The sequence below is a fragment of the Eucalyptus grandis genome, chromosome 9 (genome assembly GCF_016545825.1).
Source record: "Eucalyptus grandis isolate ANBG69807.140 chromosome 9, ASM1654582v1, whole genome shotgun sequence".
In the NCBI taxonomy this organism is placed as follows: domain Eukaryota; kingdom Viridiplantae; phylum Streptophyta; class Magnoliopsida; order Myrtales; family Myrtaceae; genus Eucalyptus; species Eucalyptus grandis.
Window position 1 is genome coordinate 14,262,519 of NC_052620.1, and position 20,054 is coordinate 14,282,572.

The 20,054-nt window shown below is 37.4% G+C and overlaps 2 protein-coding genes across 3 annotated transcripts; both read left to right on the forward strand.

The window, feature by feature from the left end:
* Window positions 1-2,537: 2,537 nt before the first annotated feature.
* On the forward strand, window positions 2,538-3,216 carry LOC104418360 (probable cytosolic oligopeptidase A). 2 transcript variants are annotated; one of them, XM_010029683.3, is made up of 3 exons: window positions 2,538-2,792; window positions 2,888-3,055; window positions 3,140-3,182. In XM_010029683.3, the coding sequence occupies exons 1-3, from the start codon at window positions 2,709-2,711 to the stop codon at window positions 3,167-3,169; spliced, it is 282 nt and encodes a 93-aa protein (XP_010027985.2). In that variant the 5' UTR covers window positions 2,538-2,708; the 3' UTR covers window positions 3,170-3,182. The 2 variants fall into 2 exon arrangements, with proteins under 2 accessions (XP_010027985.2, XP_010027983.2); XM_010029681.3 differs by having other exon boundaries at window positions 2,888-3,216.
* An 84-nt stretch (window positions 3,217-3,300) lies between these two features.
* On the forward strand, window positions 3,301-18,791 carry LOC104432016 (organellar oligopeptidase A, chloroplastic/mitochondrial-like). The gene is made up of 17 exons (XM_039301378.1): window positions 3,301-3,737; window positions 3,835-4,002; window positions 4,269-4,392; window positions 4,555-4,631; window positions 10,375-10,518; window positions 10,630-10,860; window positions 11,384-11,474; window positions 12,245-12,366; window positions 12,443-12,550; window positions 12,633-12,878; window positions 13,756-13,901; window positions 15,732-15,849; window positions 16,529-16,688; window positions 16,796-16,827; window positions 17,018-17,083; window positions 18,239-18,310; window positions 18,408-18,791. Exons 1-17 carry the CDS (start codon window positions 3,621-3,623, stop codon window positions 18,486-18,488), a joined length of 2,103 nt encoding a protein of 700 aa, XP_039157312.1. The 5' UTR covers window positions 3,301-3,620; the 3' UTR covers window positions 18,489-18,791.
* Window positions 18,792-20,054: the final 1,263 nt, after the last annotated feature.

A 20,054-nucleotide genomic window follows, 5' to 3' on the forward strand; every position in this document is an offset into this window, starting at 1 on the left:
CTCTCGATTAGTTCACTACCATCGTCACTAGAAGTGGCAACATGAGTAAAAGACTTACTCTCTAACTTATATTTAGTGGGCTGGGTTGTGTGTGAGCTATTTAAAATTTTGAAGTAATGAGAAAAAGTCCATGCTTTGGCTTGAGGAGTGTGCTCATAGCGAGGCTTGTGTGACAAAATGACCCTATTTTGTGTGACGCTGACCAGCGATTTCTCAAACCTCTGCATTTCTTTAGAGATTTTAATATTCTAACAAATGGGAAATAACACTAATAGTGTCGAAACTTTGGCATGTTGGGCAACATTATCCTTAAACTTTTAATTCATTTATATTGGCCTTAAACTACTAAGAAATTATTCAATGTAGTTTTTAAACTTTTAATTTGTGCGATTTAGTTTCTCAACTTTCTAACGAAATCAAATTCGTTCTTTTGTATTTTCCACAAGTTTTCATGATTACACTATTGCACAAATTTTAGAATATATTTTCATTTCAATCTCTTTCCTAAATCAATAGAAAAAAAAAAGCTATTCTTTGAATTACTTTTTTAGTCTTCATAAAATATTAAGATAGTTTGGTTTAAGTAAGTTTTAGCTTATGATCTCTATAATAATAAAAGTAAAAACTCATTTAACGCCGTATCGGATTGATATTCCTACTATTTTCTATCCATAAGGATATTAGCAAACAAAATTAATCTATTTATATTAATTGGTACTTACCCAATCTAAGTGTTTAAACGGGAAATCCAAAGATATATATTTTATCAATCTAAAAACTTACATACAAGTTTAGATAATTGAAAATCTTATTGGTCTAAAAGAAAAGGAACAAGATCTAGATTAATATAAGTATGAATATCTATGGTTTTATAAGTATGAGTATCTATAGACTCATTGAATGAATTAAAAGTCTAAGATGATAGTTACATTGGGTTAAAGTTTAAGGATTAGTAGTGTCAATTTATTTTACAACCAATTAAAGAAAAAGGACTTTTTTAATATTTGAAGAATTTGCTACTTTATCTATTTACTTTTTAACAAAATTTTTCGGCATTATCTCATGAAATCTGAATTCCCAATATCTTATCACAACCTCCACTCCACCCAACTGAAGCCACGATTACAAAAGCCAGCAGTAAAAGACCAAAATATAAACCTCATGAGAAAAACATCCCTTTCAGGTGGATTGTAAATACCAACTAAAAAAAAAGTTGATGATTAATATATTAAAAACTAAAGTGAGGTACCCACTGGTGAGTAACTATATTGGTTGAGAGCTTCTTCTTCATCACCGGGATCGAAAGTTTGAAACCCGTAGTGGCTAGCGTTTTAAGTGGGGAAACATGGTGGTAGGATTCTATACTAGTCTCTCCCAAGGTATTGATGCTTGGTTCGATGTGCCGTTCGGGCACTAAACATGCTATGAATTGCTAATTAGCATAAGCGAAAGGTGGGTCCAGCGGATCCTCGGTTAAAAAAAAAAAAAAAAAAAACTAAATTGAGGTGCCGTATCATAAAAGCTAGAAAAGCCATTTCTAAATGCTTGGTGCGTCGCTTGCGTCCAAATTTAGAGGAGTCCTTTTCATCGAGAAACTTCAAAAGATTGTAGAGATCATGTCCGAGAATCATCGCACGGTACGAGAATAATTTATTATGGACTGCATAATCCTATGATTAAAAGATTGTTTCTAGTTCGTCGGCAGCACCAGGTGTCCACGGAAATGGAAGAAAAACGAGGCAAAAAGAGCCTTTGGGAGATAGACGAGGCACGCTCTGCTGAATGCAAAGTAAACAAGTATGCACTTCATACCTGTAAACCAGAAGCGTGATTGAGATTTGCAACCCTAGATCCATGGTCCCAGAAAGATATGGCCTGTAACTTTAGTTGTTCGCAACTGATTTTCAGTTATATTATTTAAGGCCACAGTGAGAATGGTTTAGGTCTTTTTTCTGGCATGTATGTAGTTTATGTTCACAAGCTCTTTATATGTACGTCATTGTCTTCCCCAAAAAGCTTTTGTAGTTCTTTTTCTGATCAGCTCACTTCATTTCCTGCATTCCAAGATTTTCCTATTTCATGAATCCGCACTAAGGCTGCATCTCAATAAATCACCCAACCTCACGAGTTGATATATTGACCTTGAATGACTACTCTTATCGGAAAAAAAAGGAAAAAAACATATAATGGATGCACATTTTACACACTTGGTTAGTGGATCATGTTGGGTTCCACCTTAGACATACTTGCCAACGACTTATGTAAACAGGTTGCAAATGCATTTCATGGATACTATAATACTCCTTTATAAGTTTCACTTACCACAATAATATAAACTATATTTAACTATTACTAACATAGTGGTAATAGGTATTGAGCGAGTACAACATGATTGTTCGTTTCAATTGACATGGCTTTTAGACTATAGTTGATTCTATGGTTAAATAAATATGGAAAAGGTATATGTGTTGAGAAATTGTAATTTTGAGGTCTATGGATCTACTTATATTAGCAAACACAGCTTGAATTCAATTTTTGGGAAGGGTATCTACCATTTCACAACGACAATGATAATCTGCCATCAAATGGAATAAATGATGAATTGATCTTATAGTTTACACCAATAATCTTTTCGGTTCATACTGTAATAAAAAGTAGCATGGAAAGTAAATTGTTTCCATCTAAAGAATCAATTTCTTATATGATCGATGCAGGACTTCGAGTTCCCCCCATACGATGCAATCGAGGCCAAGCATGTCCGTCCTGGGATGTACGCTCTCTTGAAGAAGTTGGTATGAACGATCTTTTTGTCTATCTCGTATGATCGATGTTTGTCAAGATTGTTGTTTGAGGTCTTATTGTTTGTAATGTGTGTATTGTGCCGAAGGAGAGTGATTTGGAGGAACTAGAGAGGACGGTGGAGCCATCTTGGCCGAAGCTCGTGGAGCCATTGGAGAAGATTGTGGATCGATTGTATGTCGTCTGGGCGATCATTAAACATCTCAAGAACGTCAAGGACACAGCTGAGCTGCGTGCTGCAATAAAGGAAGTCCTGGTAATTTCTTTCGCGTTGGTGTTGGTTCTCCTGGACTAGGATATCTTAGATAGATCTTGAAATGATCTATTGGGTAATGAGTAGGGCGTGGGGCGGCAGTGCGGTGGTGGGTGAAGCAGCAGCCAGCAAGAGGAGGGAAGAAGAAGAAGAAGAGAAGAAGAAGTGGGGTTTCGGCCGAGAGAAGGGGAAAGAGAGGAGAAAGAGGAGAGAGAGAAAGGGAAATTACGTGCTTGCCGTTGATTTAGGATTTTTATTTTTTTATTTTTGGAATCCTAGCCGGTTCCGATTCTGGTTGGCCGGCGCTCACCCCTATTGGCCACAGGCTCAGTGCCGACGGCCACTCTCCTTATTATAGTCAACATGCTCCGGCCACCATCGCCGTCCTTGTCTCCATCGATACGCGAGATACCATTCCCTCTCGAGGAAGTCATTCCCTTGCCCTCTCTGGTCCTCCTCCTTCTCCTTCTGCCTCCAAAACCCGCGCAGACCCACGTCTCTGTCCCTATCCACCACCTGCTCCTCCGCCTCCGCCTCCACCCGGCCGATCGCTCCCTGAGCTCCGCCCATGGCTGATGCTGGTGTCGAGAGCAATCCCCTCTTGCAGGACTTCGACTTCCCACCCTTCAGCGCCGTCGAGGCCAAGCACGTCCGTCCTGGGATTCTGGCTCTATTGAAGAATCTGGTATGGTCCTCGTTTTGTCTCTGTCGTTTGATCGTTTTTTGTTGATATTATTGTTTGATGTCTTGGCATTTGTAATGTGTTTGTGGGAATGCCGCAGGAGAGTGATCTGGAGGAATTGGAGAGGACGGTGGAACCATCGTGGCCGAAGCTCGTGGAGCCATTGGAGAAGATTGTGGATCGATTGTATGTCGTCTGGGGAATCATCAATCATCTCAAGTCCGTCAAGGATACAGCTGAGTTGCGTGCCGCCATAGAGGAAGTGCAGGTAATTTCGTTCTCTCGGTCTTGGTTCACTCGGACTACGATCTCTTAAGTAGTTCTCGAAATGATTTATCGAGTAATGTAAAGTGGTGAGTTAGAAGACATAATTGTGTTCTGGAGTAGGAGATGGCCTCTCTTGTTGCCTCTAGATAAGTATCTTTGTCACTCTAGCATGCTATGGGCTGGTTGATTCATTGATATCCATTTAGCTTTTATGCTTTTTAAAATCTTGAATAGTGATGCTTACATTGGCTTACTTTTGTAATGCAGGCAGAGAAGGTTAAGTTTCAGCTTAGACTCGGGCAAAGTAAGCCTATTTACAATGCTTTTGAAGCTCTTCAAGAGTCGCCTGATTGGAACCTGCTGAGCGATGCTCAAAAACGTATAGTGGAAAGTGAGTAAAACATATGTCCTTTGATCACCTAATGTTTGTCTTTTGAGTAATACATAGTATTTCATACATTCAATTTATATCATTGTACTTTCATTGATTTGTAGTGCTTGTCCTTTATAATGAGATTGGTTGACATTCGGTTTAAAAATAATCTTGTTGCAGACCAAATAAAGGAAGCAGTTCTGAATGGGGTTGCCCTAGAAGACGGTAAAAGAGAAGAGTTTAACGAAATTGAGCAGGTGTAATGCGTTTTACCAATATGTCAAATAAATTGAAATCTCTGTGTTGGTGGCAGTGACAAAGTAAGGTGTTTTTGGTTTAGTATATATAATGTTTTGTTTGATTGGCTTATGAGCATATATATGGATGTACACACACATAGCATGGATTTCAAGTGGATCCTGCGTCTAGTCAATGAAGACACACTATGGTGGTGCATAAAACTTAGATTCTTTCCTGCACTTCCAATCTCACTTATACAGAGAATTTCAAAGTGAACCCCACATCTTGTTGATGAAGGCACACTATGGAAATGCATAAAATTGAACTTCTTTCCTGTACTTCTAGTCTCATCTATTTTATCTTTTGTTAAGCTCAGCCTCTCAAATCTGTACCCTTTCCAGCACTCCTGTTGGTGGATTTTTATGTCAATGCCTTACCCACTATCAGTACTTACCTATTATATATGTGGCCTCCTCATATATATCTTGAACTCATGTAAATCATTTTTCAACATCTCTCTTACAAAAAGAACAAATGTCAAGTTAAATGAAAACAAAGAATAAGTGTAGAATTCTATTACCAGTAGGAGCATGTTGACCATAGCGTTGGTTCTTTATTTAATTCAAGGGGCTCTAATACTCTCTCATTCCAGTGGATGCTTTGCTTGTCCTGCACCTATTGGTTTACAAAGTGATGTAATCAGACAAAGTCCTCCCTAGTAAGCAAGACTAAGTTGCCCAAATAATCCTAATACTTTGGTCAAAGAGATCCAGTTGTGATGTCACCTTTATTCGAGAAAATAAAATATTTAGGTTCAGTAGAGAGTACTTGAAGTACAAAGGGAAGGGTTGAAGAAATTAACCCAAGTAACGAAAACAATTGTTAGAAGGAAGAGTTTAGAACAACGAGTCATTCAAACTATTTTACTATTTTAAAGAAGAGTTTAAGGTTGAAATATGTTGAGAGAAGAGGACGATGTGAGGTTGAAATCATCTACATGTGGCTAACTCGTGTATTCTTCATTTAACAAGTGAGAGTGCTAGTATGAACAAAATAAAGGAGTTAGGGAAGAGAATAAGAACACAGAAATTTATAGTGGTTCGGCTTAATCCAAGCCTACGTCCACTCTCCCACGATAACAGCCTTCTTGGCTGGATTCCACTATGCAATCAACAAGAGATTACAACTCCGAGTGCAAACACTTAGTAGTAGATCACACTATCTCACTAAGTCACTCTCTTGGTATTTCTCTCACGATTACAAACGTTTAAGCTCTCAAGAGACAAGTATATGATCTAAAGTCGCTTAGACTTTGGAATTATAAATTCTACGCTCCGTCTCTTACTTGCTCATCGGTCCATGATCTTCTTAAATACTCCTCCACTTCCAAACTACCGTTGGACAGCATCCCGGAGAATCGTCTTCCAATATACCCATTGGACAGCTCTGTATCTTAGAAGATTTGGTAGCCGTTGAGTGACAAAGGTAAAATCCCAAATTGATTCCGATCGCCCATACAAACGAAATCTTGGTTTCCATAAGTAAAGCTTCTTCGTATAGAAAGATCTTGTCTTCAACATCCAATCGTCAATCAATTAGATTGAATCAATCAAATTAATCTTGATGTGGAATCCAAACCAGATCACTAGCCGTTGTATGATTGGGCTTGAGTTACGATTCATCGAATCTGGATGTAAAGTCCGAGTCTTGAGACTTTACGATATGAGTCTTGAGACTTTACAACCTGGGTCTTTAGACTTTACAATCTGAGTCTCAGACTTTACAATCCGAGTCCGTACCCGGTTCGGCTTCAAAGATAGAGTCTCGTCTTCGGACTTTGAGTCTTGAGTCTCGGCGGTCTTCGGACTTTGAGTCTCGAGTCGGGTAGTCTTCAGACTTTGATAATATCCTCTACATGTTCTATTATCTGCATGGTCTATTACTCAACCATCAAACATGTTAGTAGCCTTTGATTTATTTTGTCATCTTCAAAACATCATAAGGGATTTCCCTAACAATCTCCCCTTTTTGATGATGACAAAACAATCTCTGAATATGCAGATTTAAAAATTTAAATCAAAGGATATCAGAAGATAGAAAATAATTGCAGCTCAATATTATGCAATAAATAATATCAACCAATCAGCACATATGCATATTCATATCTTCTCCCCCTTTTGTCATAATCAAAAAGCGATAATGGATTCACGTAGAGAATGATAACAATATCTTGCATGAATCACAATTTCGAAAAATCAGCTTTTATCGAATATTAAAGATATGCAATATAGCTCACTTCGATTATATCAGTAAATATCCAATAAAAATCACGGATGCATCATAAAATTCACGTACCATTTTTGTCATAATAAAATGATAATATCAATATGAGATTTGTTAATGACAAAAGGTAATAAGAGATGCACTAACCGGATTTTGTAGAATAAATTCTGACACAATTACCTTTCCTTCCATCCATAATAAGATCACGATCAATCAAAAAGATTTTTCCATAATTGATCAAAGCTCCCCCTCAATTTGTTGCCTTTTTGAGGTGATCACGATTCTTTTCCTTTTCTTTGGATTCGATTTCTCCCCTTGATTTCCTCATCGGATTCTGAGTGCGGTTCGAATGAGACTCGATTACGAGTCTGTCTGAGTTAGACTCAGATTCTGAATGTGCCATCAAGCATAGATTTCTTTGCTCATCATCTTCTTTCATGATTCTTTTCTGGCCATTCTGCTTGTATTGACTTCTTCCACTGAATTTCCTTTCTTTTCTACTCAGCTTTTTGAATTTCTTGACCATAAAGGCAAATTCTTCATCATCCATGTCATTTTCTGAATCTGTTTCATCAAAAACAGCATTAGATATTAAAGCAATGGACTTCTTACCTTCAGGATCTTCGTCATTAAGTTGTTCCACTTCATAGGATTGAAGAGTGCCGATCAATTCATCAACGGAGAGTGGCATAATCCTTTGAGTCTCCCGGATTGAGGTCTTGACATGGTTCCAATCTTTTGAAAGACCTCACAAGAGTTTGTTGACCTTCATTGGGGAAGAAATAGGATGACCTTGACATGCCAAACCGTTTACAATTTTTTTGTCTCTTTTACACGATCGGTCCCTTCATATGTAACATGAAGTTTATCCCAAACTTCTTTTGATAGGAGCGGGGGCTTTGGTGTTTTTGTCTTTGCCATTCTTATTTGATGTAGACGCAGCAATGGGGTTGATTCCTCTTTCCACAACATCCCATTGTAAGAGATCTCTGGATCTTAGGAATGCTTTCATTTTGTTCTTCCATACATCGTATTCCTTTCCATCAAAATATGGTGGCCTTGTGTTGCTTTGCCCTTCCATAAGTCCTAGTGCCAACATACTAGCCATAAAGAATCTTTAGCTCAAAAGTAAAAACACTTTTATAAACCGAGCACTTGGCTCTGATACCAATTGAGAGTGCTAGTATGAACAAAATAAAGGAGTTAGGGAAGAGAATAAGAACACAGAAATTTATAGTGGTTCGGCTTAATCCAAGCCTACGTCCACTCTCCCACGATAACAGCCTTCTTGGCTGGATTCCACTATGCAATCAACAAGAGATTACAACTCCGAGTGCAAACACTTAGTAGTAGATCACACTATCTCACTAAGTCACTCTCTTGGTATTTCTCTCACGATTACAAACGTTTAAGCTCTCAAGAGACAAGTATATGATCTAAAGTCGCTTAGACTTTGGAATTATAAATTCTACGCTCCGTCTCTTACTTGCTCATCGGTCCATGATCTTCTTAAATACTCCTCCACTTCCAAACTACCGTTGGACAGCATCCGGAGAATCGTCTTCCAATATACCCATTGGACAGCTCTGTATCTTAGAAGATTTGGTAGCCGTTGAGTGACAAAGGTAAAATCCCAAATTGATTCCGATCGCCCATACAAACGAAATCTTGGTTTCCATAAGTAAAGCTTCTTCGTATAGAAAGATCTTGTCTTCAACATCCAATCGTCAATCAATTAGATTGAATCAATCAAATTAATCTTGATGTGGAATCCAAACCAGATCACTAGCCGTTGTATGATTGGGCTTGAGTTACGATTCATCGAATCTGGATGTAAAGTCCGAGTCTTGAGACTTTACGATATGAGTCTTGAGACTTTACAACCTGGGTCTTTAGACTTTACAATCTGAGTCTGTAGACTTTACAATCCGAGTCGTACCCAGTTCGGCTTCAGCATAGAGTCTGTCTTCGGACTTTGAGTCTTGAGTCCGACGGTCTTCGGACTTTGAGTCTCGAGTCCGGGGCAGTCTTGGACTTTGATAATATCCTCTACATGTTCTATTATCTGCATGGTCTATTACTCAACCATCAAACATGTTAGTAGCCTTTGATTTATTTTGTCATCTTCAAAACATCATAAGGGATTTCCCTAACAACAAGCAGCTCCAAAAATGCCTCATGTAGGGGATTTTCCAGACCATAACCGATGTAGAACGACGGTCTCATGGTAGGGAGCCCAATCAAATGAGAACATGAAAAAAAAAAAAATTCCAACAAACAATTACTCAAAATGAGTAAATTCTTTAGGCATTACACCCAATGCTTCCTAAGGGTTATATCTAGGGTATCCTAAGCATCACACCTAATAAAAAAATTACATCATGCAATCCCAAAGCAAAAAATTGCCAGTTTTTATTAATTGTCAACTCTATTGAAAAGATAGAATTGCAACAATGTATGGATTCTTAATATTCTACTTCTAGTTGAAATAGGAAACCTCTAAACAAGAAACATAATTGAAATAAGAAACATAATATTCTCCTTAAACTGAAAAAAAGGACACTTTGTAAAATCCTAATATTTACTATTTTGTTTTTTATTTTAATAGGGAGGTAATTCATTAAAAAGGCATTAAAGATATGCAAAACCATTTACAAAATCAAGTACAGGAGGAGGAGTCTAGTTGGTCTGGAAATGCATTTACATCAAGACTCGATCTGTGTGCATACCAAAAGCCAAAGTAAAAGGCAAAGATTCCCTAATTTCCACAAGCTGTCTGTCTATATATTAAATATTCTCCTGTTTCTTTCCTCCAAATCAGCCAGAAAGCTGCTAGAGGGTTTAACTGAATCTTGTTTCTCTTTTCTTTGTTAATGCATATACCACACCAAGCTCTTAGGGTCTGCTTGCACTGTCTTTATAGTGTGACCCACTTAATGCCCACAAGTGATGAAACCAAATCCCAAAGCATTCTCGACCAACCACGGTCGAGCAATAGATAGGTTTACTAATTAATCTTGAACAGTTCTTCTAGGACCCTTATTTGTGTTGGAAAGTCCATCTTTGCTGATGTATATACATTGATACTTGAATAACTATCATCTCGCTTGATTTTGTTAGCTTATGAATAACATGTGCAAAAACTTCTCAGTATATCTTATTATCTCTGCTATCGTGGGATACTTGGCCTTAAATTTATTTGCATGGAAGCTAAAATTTGCTGCGACTTGTGACATTAAATAGCACGTAATGTGGGAGATGATGAAGACACTTTAATTATAATTGCGGGAATGATTGGTCAGATTTTAGTCGTTTCTACATTCTAATGTGTTAGCAATCAATTTGAAAATGTGATGCCGATGACTATGTTAAGATTACTTTTTATGTGCAAGAAAGTAGTTTGGTATTTATTTATTATTTTTTATTACATATTTCAATTGCCCAGTCTCTGCCTTTTGATTAATTAGTTGATGACAGGAACTTAAAAAATTATCTAAAAAGTTTGATGAGAATGTCTTGGATGCCACAAAGAAATTTGAAAAAAAGATTACTGATAAGAAGGATATTGAAGGATTGCCTGCCACAGCTCTTGGTTTGGCTGCACAAACAGCGGTGTCTAAGGTAACACACAATAGCTTCCATTTGTTGTGTCATTTTTCATATTTTTTCAGCACTCTTCATTCAAGAGTCTGTTTGATCATTCATCCTTTATCATTTTTTGTCATATTCAAGGGGCATGAAAATGCAACTCTAGAAGATGGACCTTGGGTGATCACCTTAGATGCACCAAGTTTTATGTCTGTCATGCGACATGCTCGAAATAGAGCTTTACGTGAGGAAATCTACCGGGCTTATGTTTCTCGGGCCTCCAGTGGAGATATAGACAACACTTTAATTATTGACCAAATCTTAAAGCTTAGATTGGAAAAAGCTAAGCTTTTAGGTTATAATAATTATACTGAGGTATGGGTTTCTAAGGCTATTGATGAGATTTTTCTACTTTGAATTTCATCTTTTCAGTTCCCTTTTTTTTCTCTTTTGTGTGGGTGTAAAGTTTGAATGGGCAAGTGAGACAAATTATTTTTAGTCATACTTCGGATGGTACTTTTCAAATTAATCACTAATTATAAACAACTCTAATTGTTTTTGGCTGTTGGTATGATTTTATGATTTACAAGGGAAATGAGGAAAATTTATGGCAGACAAAGTGGTTGCTGGTATATTGTAGATAATTATGGAAATATTTGCACTTTGATTCTTAAGTTTCAGGTGTTCAATTTTCCGGAATTGCATTTTGATGCATAATCCAATGCAAACTAATTTTGTATTCTTATATATCTAATGTCTCTGAAACAAATTCTTAAGTATGCTTTTGAATTCTTTTCTCCATTCTCCTGGAATAATCTTGGAGCAGAATCTATTTGCTTGGGTGAACAATCCTCTGATATCAGTTCATCATCACATATTAATGCAATATTGTCATCAGGTTAGCATGGCAATGAAAATGGCTACTGTGGATAAAGCGGAAGAGCTCCTAGAAAAACTTAGGAGTGCTTCATGGGATGCTGCAGTTCAAGGTATGATCTAGATGAATATTCTTAGTATATGTAAGCCTTGTAAACTTTTAACATTTGATTATGCACTTTTGCGTTTACTTATGATAAATATTCACGATAGTTCCTTAAGCTGCTTAAACTGTGCATGTTATACCTGTAATTCAAGCTTCAAAGAAGTACACTTTGCATCATATGTGTTCTCTTGCGTATATCCATATGAAGAGCATATTAATAAGTGCCGCCCCCCCAAAAAAAAAACAAATGATGTCATCCCCAATTTCTGTCTTTCAAGTCGTACTTATCCAATTGCCACTCAATATTTGGTTTAGCTATCCGTCTGATCACTAGGTACAGTTTTAACAGGCACAGAGTGATCAATCTGACTGAAGCAAACCTAGCCTTGGTAAAGAGATGAGGAAAACTAGGAGCACTCTAGAATATTGTAACAACAATGCAGTCAATGTAACAATAGCATTTCAGACAAATCTGAGTTTACAAATGTTGATGAGGGTTGTGGAGTGGATCTATAAGTTGGAGGTCATCTGGATCCTGTGGTGATCATTGTGCATGCTTCATAGGGGTCTTTTCTCTATTGGCTGGTGATAAAGGAATTAGAACGAGGGAGAGGATGGGGCTGGGAAAATAGAAGAGAAAAAGAAAAAGGGGTGGGTGGTCAAGCCTTTAATTCAGTTTGATGATGTCGATGGCAAATATTAGGATACTTTTACAGATGATCCTTTTACTTTCAACTCAACATCCATTTTTTAATATGAATTGGCTTGATTATTCAGACATGGAGGACCTAAAACATTTCGCCAAGAGTGAAGGGGCACAAGAATCTGATGATTTGAGCCATTGGGACATTAAGTTCTGGAGCGAGAGGCTGCGTGAATCAAAATATGACATCAATGAGGTCAGAACTCTCTCCCTGACCCTGATTTATGCATGTGAATATGAACATGTAGCCTCATAACTTTTGCAATTTCCAGGAAGAACTACGCCCATTTTTCTCATTGCCAAAAGTAACAGAGGGCCTTTTCAACCTTGTAAGGACACTTTTTGGAATTGAGATTGAGGCTGCTGATGGACTAGCACCGGTAAAAAAGTTAAATGCTTTGCTTCTGTCTTTCATGTGCTGTTAGCCCATGTGTTCTGATAAATTGCTTATTTATTCTCTAGGTCTGGAACAGTGACGTTAGATTCTACTGTGTAAAAGATTCTTCAGGAAATCCAATTGCATACTTCTATTTTGATCCTTATTCTCGACCATCGGAGAAAAAGGGAGGTGCATGGATGCGTGAGGTTGTTGCTCGAAGCCGTGTGCTATCTCGAGATGGTGCAAGTACAAGATTACCGATTGCTCACATGGTGTGCAATCAAATGCCACCCGTGGGGACCAAGCCAAGCCTTATGACATTCCGAGAGGTCAATTTCCAACTCTTTTGCTCAGTTTGTTGACCGTTTTTTGGTCCCCCAATTTGAGTCTGAAACACTAAATAGATGGAGGGTAGCTAGTGTAGCCACAGGAATGCAAGCCGGTGGCAATGAAATATCGCCATCAGAACAGGGTTGTTTAATTTGGTCTCCACAACTCCTAGTTTGATGATTGGATTTTGGTAACTTCCAGGCAATACTAAATAGGGATCAAAATTGTGCTATTATAAAGACATCTCTATGAAGATATCGGTGTATGTTGTATTTATTCCACACTGTCAGGAGGGGGCTGCGGGAAGAATCAATATGTAGGTCCGATAACACTTGTTAGCGTGAGAAGATTAGTCTATGGGAGAAGATTAATGAAGTAAATGCCAATCAATTTTTTGCTCGAGAATTTCTGATGCCAGACTATTCATTGATGTGATTTCATGAATCCCACTAATGCTAATATTTTTCTATGTATAATGCCTAAAAATACACACTTCTCTTGGTTAATATTTGCATCTAGAGATGGATCTATTGTCCAATTTCCAGTATTACCTGCTCTCATTTTAAAAAATTTCTGATTCATACCTAATAATTATAGATTCGTGACTATTGACCATGAAGGTTTTGTGTGAGGTATGAGTGAACCATTGTTGTGCGACGAGAGTTCAACCCTTTAGAGGAAATATCATTAAGGGCCCCTTTGCCTATCTATTTGAGGGGCCTTTTCTTTCTCGTTTGTGCTAACCTTAGATGAATGATGAGATTTGTGACATTGTGCTCGCTATAGTGGTTTGTCCATCATAAAATATCTTAATCTTCTGAGTGGTATATGCTGGTTAAATATTTGTGGTAAAATATGTATTGTTGAAATTGGCAGGTTGAAACTGTTTTTCATGAATTTGGTCATGCTCTTCAACACATGCTAACCAAACAAGATGAAGGCCTTGTTGCTGGCATTAGAGGAATAGAGTGGGATGCTGTGGAATTGCCCTCTCAATTTATGGAGAACTGGTGTTACCACAGGTAATTTTGTCTAGAACTATTTATTATAGAGCTTTAGGACTAATTTACTTGCCATCATGGTTGGATGTGCTCGCACTTCACAAATAAAAAAGGTTATGCATATACTGTGGATAGCAACAGATGATTTCTTCATAGACCATTATGTGATGTTTGTGTTGTATTGCCTTTATACTATCTCCGGATGTAAAAGTGAGGAAGTGACAGTGGCGCCTTCTTGTATATGGCAAATGATAGGTCCCTGTTGTAGATGTTATTAGAGGATGTCTATGGCTCTCGTCAATGTATGTTGAAATGAATAGCAGTTGAGTCGTGACTTGTTTTATATTATTCCAACCAGTTCGCACTTTCTTAATAGTTTTGTTATTCTCCTTTACTCTGTTTGCCTATTAGTATCAATATTACAGATAACAAAATAGAAATACTACAAGCTATTGAGTTTTATGCATTCATGCTCACAACTTGGGCATGGCTAGTTACCCTAAGAATCTTTAAATATGAAAAATAATTTCTTCGAGATATATCAGGTTGATATCAATATACCTCCACAATGGTATTTTCAATTGTGAAATAATTTTTTCACTTTCCCTATTTCATGTGCCTATTTTTTTAAGTTTAGTTAATCTTGAGTTCATAAGAATAGGTAGTAAGGAAAGACGTATTACTAATGTATACTTATCATTAAGTCCACCTCAGTACATATTATGTAGTTTTAAGCAAAAAATGTATTAGTTAACATATAGAGACGATATATCCATTTTTTCAGTATTTATTGCTGTAGAGTTATAAAGAGTAGATATCCTGACTTTCTTTTACCTGCAGTTAAAGCTCTTTTCTCTTGTCATTTGAAGTTAATCCTTTTTTTTTTCAGCGCTTGAAAAATTACCAATAACTTAGAGAAAGCATAAAGGTTAATTGTGTCAATTGGGTTATTTGATGCTCACCGTCATACGTTCCAACATATACAAAAGTGGAGTTAGCGCTGAATATCCTCCTCACAAAAGTGTCAGAATATTTGAATCTATAATTTTGAATACTTTCTTTCTTTCTTAATTTATGAACTTTGTACCATGATCTATAACAAGGAAAAATAACAAAAGAATGTTTTCAATGAACTTTGCATATGAAAAACATCGAAAAGAAAACTAATTACCATCCTCATTGTGATAGATTGTTTATGAAAAGTCAATCGAGTGTCTTGTTTCTCAAAAAGTGTTACTATAAAATTAAATAAACTCTTGTTTAGAAGAAAGAACTTTAAGGACATATGACATAACCAATTCTTTCTTGGAAACATGGGAACACTTCATCTCAATACAGTATTTCTTTTATTTCTTTGTCAATATCGTCTTACTATCTTGTTTCCTCAAATCAAATATTTTTCACTAAAATCAAATAGTAGATTTTGCGATTATTAGCAAAAATATTGATTTTGTTTTTCCACTTCAGTTTAGTCAATATGATCATGTCGTCTTTAAAATTAACATGCAAAGCTTTCAAATTCAGCTGTAAAAGCTTGACATAATTATATTCAATAATTATTTGTTATTGTAATACAATAACCTATGACCTATGAACAATTGCCAATAGAGCCCCCTATCGAAGTCACTTTTCTGCTGTGAAACACCAAGTATATATTTCTAGTTGAAGAATGATTGCAATGTCTTTTTCTCCCTATAGGGATATTCTTGGGCATTTTGAGACTTAAGCATTTGACACAATAAAAGTACTCTCTGTGCGGGTGCACACACGTGCACAACTTTTCAAATGCTATGTATGAGTGTATGCATGTCAGTAACTGGGGAGAGTCATTATGTTACCCTTGAACCGCAGGGATACCTTGATGGGAATCGCAAAGCACTATGAAACTGGTGAGAGTCTCCCTGAGGATGTATATAGAAAGCTCCTCGCAGCTAGAACTTTTCGTGCAGGCTCCTTAAGCCTTCGCCAGGTTACTTCTCACTAACAAAGACTTGTTTTGCTTCACTCTTTTATACTTGATGAACATACCCTGTTCATATATTCTTTTCCTTCGCCTATGGCTATTTTATCTACAAGAAAAATTGCATCATATGTTGTAGAAGCAATTTCTTTTAAAACTTTCTCGTTTTTGGTGACTGGTGGTTAGCTGGGATGTTCTTTATCCATTAAATATAGTTAGTGAATTTCCTCTTGGTGGTGTTGAAGTGACGTATATATGAGCTGACAAGTAGATATAATAAGGTCATGGGAGCCTATTGACAAACTACTGCCTATCCTATCTTATCCTATTATAATACCACCTGTAAAATGTTCATGTCATCTAATTCTTCCCTTTCCATTCTAACTTTTTTTCGTCTTTTCCCTTTCTACATCTTTTACTTGGGTTGGTGTCCATGGTTTCATAGGCATGATAAACCCCTGAGCAATTGTGGATAAAGTCAAGCCAAGTTCTTCGGCTTATTGTCTGGATGCGGATCAAATTACTTGCTGGAGGAGATCATGTCTTGTTCATTGAATGAATGTTAGCAAAGTAAAATCAGAGAGTTGGGAAATCAGAAATTGCATGTGGAAAAAATTGCTCTCTTAAGGAATCATACTAACGTAGGAGTTGGTTATTACTTACTTTTATTGTTTGTGGAACTTCTCAGATAAGGTTCGCAAGTGTAGATTTGCGACTTCATAAAAAATATGTACCTGGTGGGTCAGAATCTGTATATGATGTGGATCGAAGCGTTTGTGAAAGAACCCAAGTGCTCCCTCCACTTCCTGAGGATCAATTCCTTTGTAGCTTCAACCATATATTTGCAGGTTCATCTTCTTACCTGTCAAAATGGTTCTTTAAGAGTATATGTACCTTATGGGATACATCTTTGTCTTACACGGCTATGAATTTATTGCTTTTCACTTATATTCAGGTGGATATGCAGCTGGTTATTACAGTTACAAGGTATAGGATATTCTTTTCTGTTGGTTATGCCAGATTTTTTTCAGGTCTTTAGTTGGTTTCTAATGGATGATAAGACACTCTCTAAATATAATACACCTCTTTTCCTTGTTCAGTTCTGAGTCCATTTTTGCTTGAGATTGATTTATTTCATGATGTGTGTTGGTTCTAATTGTGAATGTGTTTGTTTCAGTGGGCAGAGGTGCTATCTGCAGATGCTTTCTCTGCATTTGAGGACGCAGGTTTAAATGATAGCAAGGTATGCCTGAGAAGTTGTGGAAATATATGGAATAAAATGATGCTGCTAAAAAGCTTCTTGCCTTGTGTTTGCCATTTATGGTTGTGTTTATACGTGTGTGAAACAGTGATAGTAATAAAAATGCAACATTTCTGTTTCCTCCCTGTATGAGTTTCTGGTGAGTAATCTTGGAATGTCTGAGCAAAGAATGGAAGCCTGGACGAACCTGGTTGGTCTGCTTGCCTGTAATGCTTAATTACTTATGTCCATCACTTCTAATGACTGTACACATTAGGCAGACCCCAGACCTGTTGGATTGCATACTTGAACTCTTGGGCTACTGCAGCACGACAATGCCTTACAATTCTTTCCATGAATGGATAGGCCCCAAATCCTGTTTCCATTACCTTTCAGCCTAAATGCATGGCTTATTCATTGTTCCGCTCAGTGGCAAGCCAATGCGATCCCCTTTTTATGCATTAGCATGGGCTTGGCAGTCTTGAATTTAGCAAAATTGATTGTTTTCCATGAGATTAAACCAGAAGAAGTGAGAAATTGACTAAGAAGCTCATTCAATGCTTTATTTGTACATGTCTTTTGTTTGAGGTCGCTGTTGCATCATCATTATCTCAAATATAGGTTCTCTATTATGAGTGATTTTTGGTCGTTTTATGTGAAAGCCCCTGGGGGGATAGGTGCATTTTCATATTTGTGTAATTCCTGCTTGATTTGTTTCTTTTTACTAGTGCGAGATGCAAAGCACCAAGGACAAAATTGGTCCATTAGGTTTTCTTCATTTTTGATTCTTTTTACAGTTCTCGGGTGGAAAATTTCTGACCTGAAAATGCAGTCAGGTTCTATTACCCATTGGGAAACCCAAGTCTTGTACGAAGGTCCATTGGACCATTGATAGTACATAGTAAGGCCATGGCATAACATACAGACAAATCTTCTAGGCTGGTGTTACAATCATGTTTTCTGCATTATTAACTCTTTAGACAACCTTACCTCCAACGTCTTGTGATTTCATCAATGAGTTTTGTGAAAGCATTGCACATGGGCAATCTTCTTGTCTTGTCTATTACTATTCAGTTATGAAGCCCCTTCTTCAATATTGCATTTATTTTCAGTATTAATTGTTGGCTTTTATCATGATCTGTTGATCATGGTTGACAGGCTGTCAAAGAAACAGGGCAAAGGTTTCGAGAGACGATTCTTGCTCTTGGAGGTGGAAAAGCGCCACTACAGGTTCACACGTTGAAATTTTCCATCATCTACTTTTATTATTCTCACAATCTGGTTTGTTTTACTTGATGTCCTCACTGTACCAATTTGCCTTACCCAGGTCTTCATTGAATTTCGAGGACGTGAGCCTTCACCCGAGGCATTACTGAGGCATAATGGCCTTTTGCCAGTTGCAGCATAATGCTGTCCTAATGGCCTGTTGCTATGGGCCAGAACGAAGGTTGGCGTCCTGGACAATTTCCTAGTAGTTATTCACCTTCGGTTCCTGCCAACCAGCGCAATTTGATCGTCAAAAAGAAATTTCCAAATGTGTACTCTTTTTTAGCCTTTTCTCCCTTTAATGTACGTTGGTTACTATAGTAATAATATGTATGGATCAAGGGGAGACTAGACAGCTTCTGAAGGTGAAGAGTTAGAAATTTCTTAACGTAATATGGATTTTTGGCAAGTCTTTGAATTCTAAAACCTGAAATGGCCATCCATCAGTATCTCGATGTTCTTTCTTTTGTTTATAATAATTGATTGAATCTCGAGCAAGATCAGCTTTCTACTTGGGAGTATTCCACGAATAAGATCAGCTTGTACGTGAGGGTTGCATGCCAGTGCGATCTTTCTAGTATTCAGTTAAGGTGGTAGCACGAAAAGGAAGAAAAATGATTGTATACAGAAGACACTGAAAATAGTCCTGGTGGTTTATAAAGGAGCTGTACTTTGAGTTTGTATGAATATATGGTAGTGGTATTGTACAGTTCTCTTAATTTTCGAAAAAATGAGAGCAACGCTGATAGAAGTAGCGGTAGGAGAAAGCAAATAACCATTCCTAGCATGCCCAATAAAATAAATAAAAGCATTCCAACAGAGTTCGAACAATAGACTCTGGCAATTTTGACTTTTGAAGTTCGCCACAACCCAATGAACTTCCGACATCCAGTCGCCAATCCCTCCTGATGCCTGTTGAAGCTGCAAAACCTTGCCTGGACTGGAGCAGAGACAGGACATAATAGAAAGAAGTGATTTCTATCCTCCAAAGCTCAGTTCCACAGACTGCAAATTGGAGAAACAGCCAAGTTCCACTAAATCAAACCATCTTTAGTCGCCAAGCTAATGTGCATTGCAAACCATGTAATAAACCCTTGCCTTGGTATACATGGGTTGAACCAAAACAAGTTAGCGCCTGGGCACCATCAATCCTTAGCTCTTAAAGCATTCCAGAGGAGTTTACTTGCAAATGGCCCCATTAGCAACAGAAGAATTTGGCCATCTGACAAATACCAACTGGAATCTGCACTGAACTAAGCCTCTGATCTAACCGGGGGCCAAAACCTGCGTGAATCAAATGTAATATTAGCTACTCTCGATCAAGAATGCAGAGCAGAAGCATAGACAATTTTGCTAGTGAAGTGGTTGAGTAGAGGGCCAAGGAGATGCCCATTCATCTCGCCACGTTAAAGGCAGATCTTCCATCGCCAATGACATGCTCAATCAAATGACATGCATCATTTGTAAGCTATGTATAGTAATAATGATGATTGTCATCATCAATAGTAGAAACATATTTAAATTTTAACAATGTATTTTGGTAAAGGAATCATCTTTAGTGTACTAAAAGTCGTAAAACTTATCATATAAGTATAATTGAGTCCTAAACCTTTCAAGAAATTCAATTGAGTCCTAAGAGGATGTAGAGTTTGAGCACTGCCAACCTCAGGAATATGGAATCCAGCCTACTTGCTCTGCTGCAGAGGCA